At 33.5% G+C, this 16,672-nt stretch overlaps 2 protein-coding genes across 2 annotated transcripts; both read right to left on the reverse strand.

The window, feature by feature from the left end:
- Nucleotides 1–7,663: 7,663 nt before the first annotated feature.
- Nucleotides 7,664–12,105, reverse strand: LOC145312617 (uncharacterized). The gene is made up of 2 exons (XM_080151876.1): nt 11,383–12,105; nt 7,664–8,686 (listed from the first exon to the last, which is right to left on the reverse strand). The coding sequence occupies exons 1-2, from the start codon at nt 12,052–12,054 to the stop codon at nt 7,664–7,666; spliced, it is 1,695 nt and encodes a 564-aa protein (XP_080008002.1). The 5' UTR covers nt 12,055–12,105.
- A 939-nt stretch (nt 12,106–13,044) lies between these two features.
- LOC145312618 (uncharacterized) lies at nt 13,045–15,671 on the reverse strand. Its single transcript, XM_080151878.1, has 2 exons — nt 14,172–15,671; nt 13,045–13,884 (listed from the first exon to the last, which is right to left on the reverse strand). The coding sequence occupies exons 1-2, from the start codon at nt 15,669–15,671 to the stop codon at nt 13,045–13,047; spliced, it is 2,340 nt and encodes a 779-aa protein (XP_080008004.1).
- Nucleotides 15,672–16,672: the final 1,001 nt, after the last annotated feature.

The following is a 16,672-nucleotide window of genomic DNA, read 5'->3' on the forward strand; positions in this document are numbered from 1 at the left end:
TGAATTAGAATGTTAATAAAAATTACTTACATAATACAATATTTAATTAACTCTATCATGAATAGACAAGGATGAAAACATTCATAAAAGCGAAGCTCTGAAATGAAAGGACAAACGAACATTAGCACTTGTAGAGTGTCAAAACTGAAAAGCAAAGTATTAATTCTTAATTCTAAAGAAAATTGTACGTAATTTTTTTTATAAAACTGCTTAAATACATGGTACTGATTAAGGATGTACTTACATTTTAGGACTTGATTATAAAGATACTTCGCTAATAACATTGTACCTTGCTGTAATAGGAATTAGAATTTTAAAAATCAGACGAATCGGATAATTTTAACATACAAAAATTTGTTGTCAAAAACTAAATATTCAGCATGTTTTAATTGGACGTACATACTTTCTGGTAACGATTATAGAGTTGCTGCGCTTTTTTAGTCGTATCTAACTGTTTTAGTAATCACCATGCAAAGTTTGAAATCGATGTGACAATTCTAACCTGTTTAAATTAAGCAAAAGAGCTTACCGTTACAGACGGACGTACCGACCGGAATTATAGAGAAGTTTCGCTTTTAAAAATAATAATTATCAATTTCAACACAAAAATAAGGAATCACGAAATCAATTAGAACTGTACAAACTCGAAATTCCTATTTTGTTTTAAAAAATTGTTAATACTCAAAGTTGTTGGTAAACGCTTTTAGATCAATTTTTTTTTTGTTAATTTAATTAGACTTTAAAACATGAATAACATTTTAATTATTTGATAATGACATACTAAAACATAAAAAATATACCATTATATTTTGAAGCATAACAGCTTTTTGCGAACATAAAATAAATAACATTAAAACCAGTTTTTTTGGTCCCGAGATGTCGAGATGCCGGGATAAAGACAGCTATTCAAGGTAATTGCTCTTTTTAGTACAGCTTCTGCCGCAGAAATTTTTGAGATTTTTACTATAAAATTTCCATAAAACTTTGTTCTTTTAACGTCATATAGTAAAATTTACGACCTCTCCATTTGCTACCCAAATATTATTTAAGATTTATTTCACTTGTAGGTTATACCTTATTCCTGCATAAAACCAAGGGTTATTAAATAAAAGGGTGAAGGAAGCAAATTATGACTTTGATTTTTTATCAAACAGGGGACATACACATAAATGTTGGGCCCTCTAACGCTGATAGGGTTCAGATAATGCTTCTCATAGATTTTTAAGGCACTAGATTTATTTCAAAACTCTTGCGAAAGACGTTCAACAACCAGTAAGAAATAAGGTTTAATTCAAATTAAACAATACCTTATTAGTTAGGTTTTTAGATATTGGTTGTACAATTAAGGATGCTCCAATAGAAACTACTGGAGCCGTCGCCAGTAGTAAAAAATGTACAGTTTTGCGAATAAGAAGACAATTACATAAATATTGTATAGAGTACGATCGAATAACCTGTCAGAACAAACAAAATAAAATATTATTGAAAAAACAGGTATCAAAGATATTTGTTATGAAAACAATTTACATAGTACAGGGCACATAAAAGCAGTTTTGGTGGACTGAAAAAAACTCCTCTTTTGACAGGATAGCTACTCATAGGTCCTGGGAAGGTTTATGTTTTTTGTGTATGGATAACTTCAACCCTCAGATAAGAAATTGCACCAAGAAGAACTACCACTACCCAATTTTTTGTGTTTTCTATTAAAACTAAAAATAAAAGTCGGGGGGAGGGGGGGGAGGGGCGGTCTACTTCCCCCTTACCCCTTAAGGCCTCTAGAGGTGGAGCCGCTAGTACTAGGAAAAATAAACACCTTTGCGGAGTTGGTACTTTGATGTCGTGTACACCTGAATTCACTTATAAAATTCAGGGCTCGGCAGCCGCGCGTAAGTCTAATTGAAATAGTCATGTTACAACTATAAAATTCAGCCGGATGTCTGAACTTGGTACTAAACAGACAATCCATCTTATGCACGGCTGAAGTGCGGCTGCCGCCGAGCCCCGGTAATTGTTTTCAAGAAAGACATTATTTCATCCAGAAAAAAAGTTTCAAGATGGAAATACTTTCTTTATCTTTTCATTTGATTGATTGATTTTTCTTGAGAAAGTTTGTATGAAAAATGATGCCCTAATACAAAAATTAGCTTGAATTTCAAATAGAAAAGTAAGCTTTCAATTTAAGAAAAATGGTTTTTCTCCCTTCTCCTTTCTAAATAAAGGTTTTCCTCAAATAAAAAAGAAAAATCTTTCAAATATTTCAATCTTACCAGTATGGCTTACAAACTAATTAATATTTCGTTGGAACCGAATAGAACCAGTTCTCAGCCCTAATGAAAATTCATTTATATCATCGTATTAAATCTAATTTTCAATGAATAGTGAAATAGAAATCATGAAATTAATACCAGTTATGTTAAAAAAAAATTGATTTTAAGCTTGTATTTTTTCATTTTAAGATTTGCAAAAAGCTATCTGTAATACAATGCGATGAATAACTATTCTACCAAAAAAAAATGTTTTTCTTAAAATTGAAAGAATATGACTTTAGTATAAGGATCTAGTTGGGGGTGTCCCACCCCTAAGAAAATAGTTTTAAACCTTCCCGGGACCTATGAGAAGCAACCCTGTGAATTAGAACTCGATCGGTTCCGCGGACACACATACACACAGACAAACAAACAGACATCCTGTTACTTGAGTATAAGGATCTAGTTGGATAATATACAGAGATACCTGAATATCAAGGGAATTGAATCTTTATAGAGATGTACATGTTAAGATTGATTGGAATATCTGGGAGGGAGGGGACATTGGACTGTTTGTTACACTAGTCCCCAATGTTACATTTTCTTATTCTTTGGCTTATGAACTTTGGAAACTTTTATTGAATTTTAATTGGTTTTGATCATTAAGTTAAGTGTCCAAACGTTTTAGCCATCAATTGTAATCTACAATAGGAATTATTTTGTATACTATCATTGGGGAAGTACATTCATTTATTTGCCGTTGTCTTATCCCTTTAGATTAATGGTGGGAAAGTATGTTATAAAAACACTATAATAACATAGTATTCATGATAAAATGTTTCTAATATAGAGCAATGACGTAAACAAATAAAAGATACAACATCCATTATTTTTATAACCTTGGAAAGAGGAAGGAAAGATATTTGGATAAAAAATCTTCTTAAATAAAATTTTTATCTTACCATTTTAAACACTTCAAATATTACTTGTGGACACTTTGCCGAATTTCAATTAGATTTTTTAAATGGAATCGTAAATATTAAGCCAGCCAAGTCGCTACAAAAGAGCAGAAAGCAATTTGCTAGCTGACGATAAAGGTTCCCATCACTGGAACCAGGTGGGTTATACATCAACACTTGTTAATTCATTGCTGTGATTTCTTGCTCGTTGGTTACACCAATTTCTGCCCTTGTAATCCAGGAAAAAAACATTAACTTTAACTTTTATTTTCTAAAGATTTTTTTTTATAAAACCTTACATTTTTTTTATTTTGACAGGTATAGGATTTAGGAAAAGATATAAAAATCATTAACAGTCTGAATCTAGAATTTAGCTTAGCGATGACGTTTGCTTCTGATTTATGATTTGGTCAAGTATAAACTGTTTTATATTTACCTCGATTCTTCGATTTTTAGTAGCGAAGCTACTCTATAATTCCAAATTTCCGCCAGTCCGTTTGTCCGTAATTAATGAATTCTATAAAAGATGGAAAGATAAAGAAACTTCTTTTCAACATTCCCATCAATATGGAGCATAATTAAATATACAACATTCTTAGCGTACGGACTGCTTTTGTTTTTCATAACTGATTTTCTCGGCTCCTGTAAAAGATTGAAGGCTGAAACTTCTTGTCAACATTCTAATCAATATGGAGCATAATTAAATATAAAACAACCATAGCAATTGGACTGCTTTTAAGCAGCTTTTTAGCTGCTTTTACTTTTTACAACAAATTTTCTTGACTCCTACAAAAGATACACGAGTGAAACTTCTTACAAATATTCCCTTCATAATGCACCAAAATTAGGTATAAAAATCTATGGTAGTCTGACTAGTTTTAAGCAGCTTTTTAGCTGCTTTTCTATACACAACTTTCAAAGAGATATCTTTTAAGGTTATGTGATTTTAAGTTTTTGCATATTATCTCTCTTTCTTTTCTTTGTTATGATAACAGATAATCTGCTCTTTAACTCACTTTGTCCGTTTGTCTATTTTATAATAGGTTTTGTGCTTCGCTACTTATGGATGTAGTCATCCTCGTTTAAATGATCATCTAGATATACCAGAACATCATCCACTTGTAATGGCATAGGATACACCCAAAGAAATTAGGATAAGTAACATCCACAACCAACCAACCCTTTGATTGCACCACCTTTGTCTGAGAATCCTAACTGTGTATGGTAATGAGTTGGCCCTGTTTATTAACCAAGGTATTTCCACTAAGCTAACTATTTATGTCGCACACCTGACACCTAACAGCAGTTAGAACTATTTAAAAACATCACCTCCCCGACAACGAGCTGATGCTCTATGTGTTGAGCCACAGTCGCAGGTATAAATTGTATTAAACTACAACTGTTTTGATAAAAGTAAAACTGTTATCTTTTTACTGATTCCAAACAAATATTAGTCTTATTATCTATCTAAAAGGTATAATCTCTACCCTTGAAAGTGGTTTGGGCTTAACCCCCCTTCAAGTAATATCTGCTTCAAATTTCAAAAAAAGAAGATTAATTTTCAGCATTACTACAGTACACAGTCATGACGTTTTTTTAAAGGGTTTGTTTAGTCATTTAATCAAGTAAGTTGTATTTAAAGAATATATAGATATAATCCACAAAAAGTTGAACTTGATATTCAGTGGTTAGCAAACTGACACAGACAGACATCTTGCAGTTATACAATTGGACTTATTATCACTTGTATCTTACACCAGATTTTCATGTTTTCTAAAAAAGTAAAATTTTGCATTCCTGTAGTAGTTAAGTACGATTTAGAAACCGTAGCAACTCTATAATCGTTACCAAAATGTCCGTACATCCATTTTAAAATTGTTGATTTTTAACTTTCTTAACAACCAATTTTTATTTGGTATAATTATCCGATTGCTCTTATATTTGGAATACTGAATCCTACGACAACAAAACAAAATACAATGTTATTAGAAAAGCATTTCTTAAATCAAGTTCTAAAAAAGTAAGGTTGTTCTTAAACATGATCCTGTATTTAAGCAGTTTTGCAACAAATTTACTTACAATTTGGTTCGACTTTTAAACTTTCATATTCATAGTAATCAGTTCTGACACTCTACAAGTTTTAATGTATTTATTGTTTTACTGTTTGAGAGCTTCTCTTTTATGGATGTTGTTATCCTTGTTTACCAGCTTTTTACAAATGTTTCCCATGTCATGTAAATTGCCTTATTCTTACACCACAAACTTTTATGATTTCTCACTAGTCAAGGTATCCAGGGATGAGACAATGGCCTATAAACCTACGTACATCCCCGATGATAATACACAAAATTCCCACATCTGTAGTTTACAATACGTGGTTGAACCGTTTGGACACTTAACTTAATGAACCAACCAATCAAAATCAAGTAGAAGTCCCTAAAGTTGTTAAGCTAACGAATAAGCTAACGAATGTAAACTTTGGCGACTAGTGTAATAAACAGCCCAGTGTCCCCTTTCTTCCTGCAAAGTTTCTGCCAAGAAACAAATACCTCTAATATTTCCATTGTACTGTCAACTTGTATAAAATAACTGGTCATTGTTTTTTTTGGTTTTTTTTGTGAGAAGCAAATCAGAACAATATGGCACAAGATAAATAAACACATATCTTTATTCACCTGGTGTTTAGACATTGTTTCAAATAATGTTTTTTGTTGATCATGTTCGCTATTTTGTCCAACATAAAATATAAAAATTAGTTAAATCCTTATTTTATGCATTTATACCGTGTTTTAATGTAGATCGGAAACTATAAATTCTTTTTCAAACATTTTTTAAAATTCTTAAATAATAACCATAAAATTCTTTTTCTATTTGGAAAAATTTGTATACAGTATGGCTTCGAAACCGATTGATATCCGCTGGCTTAGAACCGTTTCTCAGCCATACTAAAAAATCGTGTAAATCATTGTTATCAAACTATTGTAAATCAAACTATTATTAATATCTTCTAACTCATATGTCCGATATGCGTCGGGAAACTCATACTTCACCTAATCATTGTAACTTTTCTGTATGCCATAATGTAAGAACGCCCATTGTGTGACTGTTGCAGATTTGTGTAGGATTAAATGACTTAGTTAGGTTGACAAATATGTAAATAATTATGAAATATATCTACCTATTTGTAATATGGATTATCTACAACATTCCGCATTGTATGTTTACAGTATTTCATTTTTGTTTTACTTTATGTATGTACTATTGGCTACGACCCAAGAGGCCTCTAGGGGTACTTGAGGAGGGGAGAGTCGAATTGTATAAACCAATCTATTATTTTAAATATTTTTTTTTAAAGAAGACAAAACATTTTTATTTTAAGTAAAAAAATATTTTTTTTGGGTGGGGGGTAATTTTTTCTATGGGTGATTTCTCTTGGGAGGGAGGTGGTACCCTCCCCAAAAATAGTTATAAACCTCCCAGGACCTATGAGAAGCTACCCTGTTGAGGAGAACCCGATCGGTTTAGCGGTTAGCGAGATCCTTTGGTACACACAGACAAACAGACATCCTGTTACTTTATTATAAGGATGTCTTTATATCAAAAGAAGTATCTATGTTCTTCTCTTAGACAACAAACAACTATTTCAGGTTAGGTTAGTGTTGTCTTTTTTTACGATGGAGAAATAAGCGAGGCGAGAATATAAACCCGGATGTCATTTAACATTACATTTATTTATACTTTGAATTGGAAAAGAACAGTTTTATGTAACATCATGGCTAAACTTCATGGTTCATAAATCTATAATACATTAATATCAACATTATTTTAAACAATATAAACAATTTAATTATAAAAAGAAACCTTACTTTTAATTCTCTCCATTTCAGCAACTTTACACAATAACTTTCCCGTTAACTCTGACGCTTACACTATTAAACGTGGTGTATTATAATTACTAATTTAGACACCTAACATAAATATTAAACAATTGCCCTTTCCCTACCTACTAATGGGTTGCATAAAATCCCCATTAAGTAAGTTGGATGATCGACAACAATGGGTGGAAGTTCCCCATTGTAAAAAAAAGGTTTTATATTATAAAAATAACTAAAAGAGATTTTAGTTTTGTACGTAAAAATAATACACCTCGCTCGTATTCACAGACAAACAATAACTGGATACAAAGAGTACAGAAATAAGCTTTTATAACCTTCGTACTTTTGTTTACATTTTTATAACCGGTTTTATATATATAATTAAGTTACAAAATAAGACACTAATAATTACTTATTGAATGTCGATTACTTTTATAATGTTTTAGCAAGATATTTAAATTTAAACGTATTATAACTATATATTATTTTGTCTCTTTAATCGTTAAAGGGGTAAATCTATTGGAGTTAACAACATTTGACTAATCACAAATAACGCAACATTCCCCGAATAAGATTGGTGTCTTTATTTTTTAATGGATCTTTTAGGACGTTTAATCGTCATATTTGGGATCTCCATCACTCCCTCTAACACTGTCTGGAAAAGCTTTGCCCTCTTTCTTCGACTGAACGCAAACTTGTCTGGGTGACCAGGTTCTTTCATCGATCTCTTCAGTAGGCTCCAGGCCTTCTCTGGCTCTGCCAGAATCCACCGCTCCAGAACTCTGTTGTTCTTTAACACTGGGTAGGATGCGAGTAGTTGTTTAAAACTGTAATAGTCAGCTTCTTCTACATTGGGAACATCCACTCTCTCCCCATCTGAATCTTCGTCTATAATGTCAGCAAACATCTCCTTAACTTCTCCCTTCTCCATCTTCTTATCATAAGCAACCTTGTCCCAGATGAGAGAACACAGGGACAGATCATACGCATAGAAAATTCTATCAAATGTTTTCAGAATACCTATACCCGCATCTATAGCTTCTATTCTGGTGTAGTGATCAGTAGTGCTGAATATTTTATACAGAGGGTTCTTGTTCATAACTCCATATGCTTGTTCATATGCAGAGGGAATGAATTTGCAAACATCCTCCATGCTGAGCTTGGCTACTTCCTTTGTTGCGTCTACATCCGGAAAATTTTGAGGTAAAAGCAAAACATAAAATGACTTGATACAATCCCTGGTGCTAATAAGCAAATCACGGGTGTACAAGCTGTACACGTTTGGAAGCTTATCAAAGCTAAGATGATAGAAAGCTGAGGTAGATAGAATTTTCTCCTGGCAGACTAGACCACCGGTGAACACCCAATTCATTAGCGGAACTGACCAAGCATACTTCACCCAAATGCCTGAGTAACGAAACATTTCATGAAGATTAATGGTGTATGGCTTCTTGATACTTGCGCTAGATAAAGTATTGAAAATTTCCCAGACCTCCATTATATTAGAATTGGAAGCTTGGCCAACCAAATAGAAGGGCAGAGCTGACATAACCTCTCCTAACTGATGGTTAATTCTGCAACTAGTGTCCAACTTGTATACAGGATTCTTAAAGTGTTCACGAAGCTGGGAAAAAGTTGATATATGTCACTGATTAATGTTTTTTAAGAGTACTATTTTGAGAATTAAGTCTTAATTACTTCCCATTTAAAAATAAATCAAACTTTAAAAAAACGAATTTATTCCCTTGAAAACATTGATGTATTTTGTGTTTTATTATACATATCTTAAAACCTATCAAAATCGACAAATAACAATCTTTTTGTTAAGGTTTACTTGCAAATTTAGAGTAGAATAAATTCTTTTGTTACATACATATCAAACTAACCAAAAAGGTTTATAATTTCTTTTTACGGGGAGATTAAACGATTTTTATCGATAATCGAAAAGATATTACCAAATATGGATATAAGGTCAGCTGATTTATAGTTGTCGATTGTAACATAGAATCCTCATCCTATCTCAATATTTACTACTTGCTAAAAAAGCTTCAAACTTCCATAAAAAATTAAAATTTTAAAAATTAAAATTTTTAATGTATAATGTATAAATCGTTTTGGAGGGTGGTGGTATTCTCCTCCAAAATAGTTATAAACATTTCAAGAACTTATGACGAGCTACCCTGTAAAGGAGAACCATACTGGTTCGGCTGTTAGCAAGATCCTTTAGAACAGACAAACATACAGACATCCTGCTACATTATTCTAACAATTTATATTTAGGATGTGTGTATTACTTAAATATAATTTATTAACTTAAACAGAAAGAGGGCTACTTATAGTAGATATTCAAAATAAGCTTTAAAACACAAAATAATTTATAAGTTTTAGGTCATGGAAAGGAAACAAGTTTGCAGGTTTTGTTGTATTTGTATCCTTTGTATTCTTTCCATGAACCAAAGTTTTTATTATAAGCGTTTTCTAAGATAGGCATTTGTTGAGTATAACCTCTCTCTCTCTCTCTCTCTTGCTCTCTCTCTCTCTCTCTCTCTCTCTCTCTCTCTTCTCTCTCTCTCTCTCTCTCTCTCTCTCCCTCTCTCTCTGTTTTTCTTTCTCACACATTCAGATTTTTACCTGGGGGGTTAGTTTTTAAATAAATCCTTATACTAAAGTAACAGGATGTTTGTCTGTCTGTGTGTCTGTCTGTCTGTGTGTACCTAAGGATCTCGCTAACCGCTGAACCGATCGAATTCTCCTTAACAGGGTAGCTTCTCATAAGTCCCGGGAAGGTTTATAACTATTTTGGGGGAGGGTACCATCACCCTATCAGGAGAAATCGCCCCTAGAAAAAAATTACCCCTCTCGAAAAAGAGACTCCAACGAAACATAAACCAATTATTTCTGTAATTAGATATTTTAAATAAAAAAAAACATTCAAAGTGCCACTAGAGGCCTCTAGGGGCGTAGCCGCTAGTATTATTTAATGTATAAAAAGAAACCAAATCTAAATTTATATTTTTCTAATATTCAAAGGGATATAAAAGGGCAGAAAAATAGCTTAAAACCAACAAACGACTTTTTTGATAAAAATAAAATAGCCTAAAACCTTTCCCAAAAACTATAAAAAGCTTCACTGTAAAAGTGAACCATATCGTTTCAGCGGTCCCTTCTCTACAGATAAAAAAAGCATACAACTTTATAAATTAGGATATTGTTAAATCTTTTCATTTAAAACTAACCCTTCTGTACGTAATTGTATGCAGGGAGGAAATGGATATTTGGCTTTTTATTACATTAGTTCCCAAAGTTAATGACATTTTGTTAGTTGGCTAATTAACTTTAGGGACTTTCATAGAATTTTAATTGGTTGGTTTATTACTTTGAGTGTCCAAATGTTTAAACCACCAAATATTGTTTACAAAATGGGTAAATTTGTGTATATTTTCATTGTGAATATCCATTAATTTATCGGCCATTGTCTTATGCCTCTAGTTCCTTGGTTATTTAGGTAGTAAGTGGGTTCGTGGGTGGGGCGTTAAGTGTGTGTGTGTGTGTGTTATACTACGATAGTGTGTGTGTGCGTGTGTGTGTTAGTGCTACACTACGATAGTGTGTGTGTGCGTGTGTGTGTTAGTGCTACACTACGATAGTGTGTGTGTGCGTGTGTGTGTTAGTGCTACACTACGATAGTGTGTGTGTGCGTGTGTGTGGCAAGATAGGTAAGGTATGTGTGTGTGTGTGTGTGTGTGTGTGTGTGTATTTATTTAAATTCGACACATTACGAGATTATTTTACAATTATAAAATGCTTTTTTTTATGTAAATACTATAGAAAGACTGCTATATTTTATGCTGTAAATGTATAGCAAATATAATAGATCTTTGGTTTTTAAACAAATGAATTCTTAAATGTTATTGATTCTAGAGATTTAATCAATTTTTCTTTTGTCACTATACCTGCATAAACAAAGCGGTATTTGGTTAATGATTTTTTAAAATAAACCAAACTTTTTCATTACATTTTAGAGAAAGTTCAAAGATAAATATTAAAAGAGATATATTACAAAAATATATTCTAAGTATCAATTTTTTTGTTTTTATCTGCAAGCGAAGAAATAACTTATTTTCTCTTAGTTTAATTGATGCTCAGATTTTAACATTATTTTCATGTGGAAACACTCTCCGCATTTTAAACTGATTTTTTTCTAACTTAACTGAACTTTTAAGGCATAATTCTTTGAAAATTACTTAAAATATAAAAAAAGGGAAACGAAAATGCATTTTGAAAAATTAAATTCGCGATCACTTTAACATCATCATTTACAACTTTCAGAGGTATTATAATCTCCACCAGGCTATCAACACCATCTCCCAGCAACACTTTGGCAGGTATCATACCATTTTTAGCATAAGGCCCTTCACCTTTAACTTTAAAAATGTAGCATGGCATCATCAAAGATCGGAATGACTCACATTGGGAATTCTTATACCTGCAATAGAATCTTTCTAACCTCTCTGCATCAGCGCTAGTTGATGTATCCAGGTAAATGCTAGTCACTGATAAATCCTTTTCTTGACTTAAAATAGCTTGGCGACTTCCCAAGATCTTGTCAATAGATGGCTTTAGATACTTGTACCAAAACAAATTTGAAAGGATCTTTGACACTTGACTTATCAGTGGGACACCACGGATTAGATTCCTTGATGGAAAATCACTGTCGTAATCGAAACTGTACATATCATTTCCGACAGCATTAGCATAGTGAGCTTGTATACAACACATATCCTTTGCATCATCATGTTGGTGAATGCAAGCATGGTAATTCTTCAAAGTCTCGTTGGTAAATCCAAAATCTGTCTCGTTCACAGCTGCCCAACACTCTCGTCCAGATACTAAAAAAAAATATATGTTAATATACATTGGGTAGTCTCCCCATTGTATAAACATCATGCATCCAAATCCCGATATATTAAACATAGGGTAGTATCCCCTATCAAAGTAAAAATAAGTATTGAATGTCTCAACATAAGATTAAAAGGGTGATTTTCCCTAATCAGGAGTGCTGTAAAGTTTTATCCCATGCATGGAGCTGTTTGACAAGTAAATAATAGGGTAGCTTTCCCCTAGAATTTAAATAAACTATGATATAAAGTAAACTATAGGGTAGTATCCCCTACAGAAAAACGAGAATATAGAGTAACTGTAGGGTAGTATCCCCTACAGAATAACAAGAATATAGAGTAATTGTAGGGTTGTATCCCCTACAGATAAAATATATAAGATAACACTAAGGGTAGTATCCCCTAAGCAAAGAACAAAATCAAGTATTAGATTTGTAATTAGAGTAGTATCCCCTAATTAAAAAACTAAATGAGCTATTCATAAAAAATTATAGGTTGTATCCTCAGATACAACTACAGAAAACATAAAGTACGATTTAGACATTAGGGTAGTATCCCCTAAATAATACACAAGAATAAACCAATGTGTAATAGCTCTGAGAATACCCCAACACAATGTATCAAGGTAGTATCCCTTGCAAACCGCACACAAAGATAAGCTAATATCCCTTACATACTAAATTCATTGTCAAAAGGTAGTATCCCTTAAGTCAAAAGACAAAATTAAGTGTACGAGTAGTATCCAATAACAGGGTGTAGGTTTAGGGTAGTATCCCCTAAACTACAGAATCAATACAGAGTCAAAAGGTATTATCCCCTATGACAACAGACAAATCAAGTATAAGAGTAGTATACTCGTAACAGAGAGTTGGTTTTAGGGTAGTATCCCCTAAACTTCAGATTCAATACAGTGTCAAAAGGTAGTATCCCTTATGACAAAAGACAAATTAAGTATAAGAGTAGTATATTTTAACAGAGCGATGGTTTAGGGTAGTATCCCCTAAACTATTCAATCTTTAATAACTGATAGTATATTAAAAACCAGTTATTTAGGGCTATCCGAAACTTATTCCGGCTTTTCATATTTTTGCTGAGCACAAAATGCTCTGAAATGTGCAGTAGTGTTGAAGTCTATGTCTTCCTCTCGCCAAATTGGTACACAATTTTGTGGGTTTCGATAGGTTTCACGCGCTGCTTTTTCGCTTGCATTCCTGTAGCTGATTTTTAGTTTAGTCTTGCGTCCATTCACAGCATTATCAACAACTTTTCCATACTTCCAGGACTTGTATTTCATCCCATCATCAGCAAGGAACAATACTATATCACCGATACTAACAGTATCATTGGCAGTCCACTTGTTAGGTGTAGGTATAAGTCTGTGAATTGTGTTCATCAGTTGTTCATAATAAGCTTGTAAAGTAACTTTAACTTTCTCTAAATGGCGACTGGGTATATTTTCCAGCAGAACAACACCATCCAATGTTCTGTTAGAGTTGTGGCCAAGAATACAGGAGAAAGGTGTAATCAAATCAAACTCATGATTTGATACTCCTCTCTCATCAATACCCCTTGTAATTGGTATACTATTTAGGGTTGAACTAATGCTTGCCATTATGGTTTCCCAGCCTAGAATTGAATTCTTAAATTCAAGCATAGATTTCAATGTATCTCGTACACATGAAATACGTGATTCAACTCGCCCATGTTCCCAGTGAGACTTAGGGCTACATGGGTCTAGAATAACTTGTTGTTCAGTCCACAGACGTGACTGCAAGTCTCTTAAATCAAATTTCAAATCTTTCAGCTTAAGCAGTTGACTTCCTTCATCAGGCAACAAGAATTTTGGCCATGCATATCGAGCAGAATGTCTCACTAGAGCTGCTACAACACTAGCTGTGTCATAAGTCTCAATTACATATAATGCGACTGCTTGAGTAAGACAACAAACAAGAATTAGAACATGACACTCTTTGGTTGTTCTGACATATATGTCATGAGCTTGAAACTTACTGATGATATCTATTTGACATGCATAAAATGGAAAGCAATTGTATAGCTGTATTCACTTTGACCAGCAATTTGAGTTTCATATGTGTTTAACAGTTTCAACTTACACATTATACAGTCCTGTCGAATCTTACGTGCAAGTGTTTGACATCTTTCAACATACAACAACTTGAAAGTACTGTTTACCAATCTCTCCACCCCGCAATGATGCATTGCAGTATGAATATGGACCATCAACGAATAGACGACAGGATTGGTGACCAATGCTACAGGATTGAGGTACTGGATATCTTCATAGAAAGGTTTGATTTGCTTCTCTAAATCTTCAACACTTTTGATATGATCAAGTGTAGAGAGTCGTCCTCCACTATAAAAAATTCCGTCTTTTTCAACAAATCCTTTCAGTTTCTTATTGGGGAGATTCAACTTGGCCTTGGCTGAAAAGGATCTATGAAGATAATTCCAGGTTATCCATCTATCTGAGCTGGAAATAGTTTGTGCTGAAAATTTATCAATTGCATTGATTTGGTGATGTTTAGGGAACCTTTCTTCCATTTTAAGAAAAGGTTGAGTGTCAAAAGTTGTCTTCCTCAGGAGACAATAGTAACATTTTGAAAATTGTAATCCTGAATCCTTTTTCTTTTGGTGTACTTTGTGTTTAAGCTTACTGATAAACTTAACTACCAAAGATAATCTGTAAAAGGCTCTTTTGAAACCTAAATGCACAAAATTGACAAGATTTTCAGGTTTATTTGTGATTTCTTTCTGAATCACATTGACATCGATAGGTATATTTTCAACCACAGTTTCTTTGTTAATTATATCCAAGTCTTCATCAGAAATTCTGTTGTATACTTCATCATAAGATTTGATAGGATCTTTCAAATCTTCTTCCATCCATTTATAACCTTTGAACCACACTGAACAAGGATTTAAAAGTTCTTCTTTGACTTCACCCTTTGTAGCATGGTCAGCAGGATTTAAAGTACCAGGCACAAATCGCCATCTTGTAACATCAGACAAACGATGGATTTGTCTGACACGGTTAAAACAGAAAGGTTTTAGTAGCTTTTGAGTATTTGATATCCAGGTCAGCGCAATAACACTGTCTGTAAAAACATAGTAGGATTCTATCTTGTCTCCAAAAGCCTTGTCTAAAGTGAACAACATCTCGGCTGCTAGAACATTACTTGTCAACTCGTTTCTTGGTACGGTTGACGAGACACTTCTACTTTTTGCCGTCAACATTGAGCAGGAATAGCCTCCTTGTTTTAGTCTAAAACGTACATAACATACTGCTGCTGTCATGTTCACTGACGCATCACAGGCTATCAACAATTCTAACTTGTCGGGATCTATGGCATCAATTGGTACTACAGTTCGGGGAATTAAAATCTTCTGGATCTTCGCCATCAAATGAAAATTATTCCTCCAGACTTTTGCCAAGTTATGACCGATGTTATCATCCCAATCATATACTGTTAGATCCTTAAGGTCTAACTTGAATTTAACCTTAGCAAATTCCCATATACCACAAATATCCCATGTTTCAGCTATTTTAGACAATGCTAATCTTCTTGTTATTATTTTTGGTATGATTTGATCTAAATCATCTTCTTCAATTACAGGTCTGTCATTAGGCTTCCTGTAACCTCTGTACTTTTTGTTGAAGTTCATCTCACCCATTCCAATCTTCAGCAAGTTTTCCTTGGGATGCCACACATAACCACCTACTCCAGTAGAGATACCATCACTGGATGCTTCGCTACTGGGACTGGTTCCAGAAATTGTAATTGATGGAAAATCCTCCTTCAGGGAGCACTCTGGATACAGATTCCACAGTTTCCTTCACTTCTTCAATTGAAGAGTCACTGCCAAAACCATCGTCCATGTACAGTTCTTGAGTAAATGCAGCATGGGCACGTGGTTCTTGTACTTTGAACTGCTCAGCTAACAATCTAACTGCAAACATTGCTAGATTACCTGCAGCTATAAGGCCATAAATTAGTGTGAGGAAAACCCAGTCTTCAACAATGCTATTTTCTTCAAGGTTTTCAGCCATCAGATTTAAAGAAAAGGGTAGCATAGTATCATGTAGCTTTAATGTGTTATACATTTTAGCCAAATCGTAGCTGTAAGCTACCTTGTTCAATCTGAATTTCACGAGCATAACATACAGACTGCTTAAAGTATTGGATCCTTTTGCTAGAAGTGAGTTCATGTGTGTAACAGATGGATCAGTGACAATCCTGTAAGGGGTACTTACACTGTCGGGCTTAGCAACAACCCTCCAAGGGAAATAGTGCAAGATCTTTGAATTTTTTATGATATTTTGCTGTTCAGGTTTAAGCTCTGACAGCTTGCAGACATAACCCTTTTTTATGAGCTCAGCATGGAAACTTAATGCTCCGTCCTTCCAAAGTTTAGGTTTACGCATTTGTTGGCGCAAAATTGCATATGCTTGGGATTTGTTTGAACTATTTCCCCATAGTTTTGGCAGTGTAGTATAGGGGTCATGTATCCATGGATATTTGCAATATATCTTTTTGTTACATTTGTCCCAGGTTATGGAAGAGGTAATTACATGATCTTCTTCCATTTCTTTTATGCTTAGCATTTGTGTTTTATCTGCTGCTAAACAGGGTTGACAGTTCTGACACTTTGGGCAACGATATGTATAGACTAAG

Source organism: Acartia tonsa, chromosome 2 (genome assembly GCF_053477335.1).
Source record: "Acartia tonsa isolate MP-2025a chromosome 2, ASM5347733v1, whole genome shotgun sequence".
Lineage (NCBI taxonomy): Eukaryota > Metazoa > Arthropoda > Copepoda > Calanoida > Acartiidae > Acartia > Acartia tonsa.

What these genes read in the sequence shown, in the direction of transcription:
- LOC145312617 (XM_080151876.1), bottom strand. Translation starts at nt 12,054, where the DNA reads ATGTTTAATATATCGGGATTTGGATGCATGATGTTTATACAATGGGGA. An exon ending in TTGTAAATGATGATGTTAAA is followed by an intron (nt 8,687 to 11,382) that starts GTGATCGCGAAT and finishes GAACACTTTAAG; the next exon opens with AATCCTGTATACAAGTTGGA.
- LOC145312618 (XM_080151878.1), bottom strand. Translation starts at nt 15,671, where the DNA reads ATGGGTGAGATGAACTTCAACAAAAAGTACAGAGGTTACAGGAAGCCT. An exon ending in ATTGCGGGGTGGAGAGATTG is followed by an intron (nt 13,885 to 14,171) that starts GTAAACAGTACT and finishes TATGTAATTGAG; the next exon opens with ACTTATGACACAGCTAGTGT.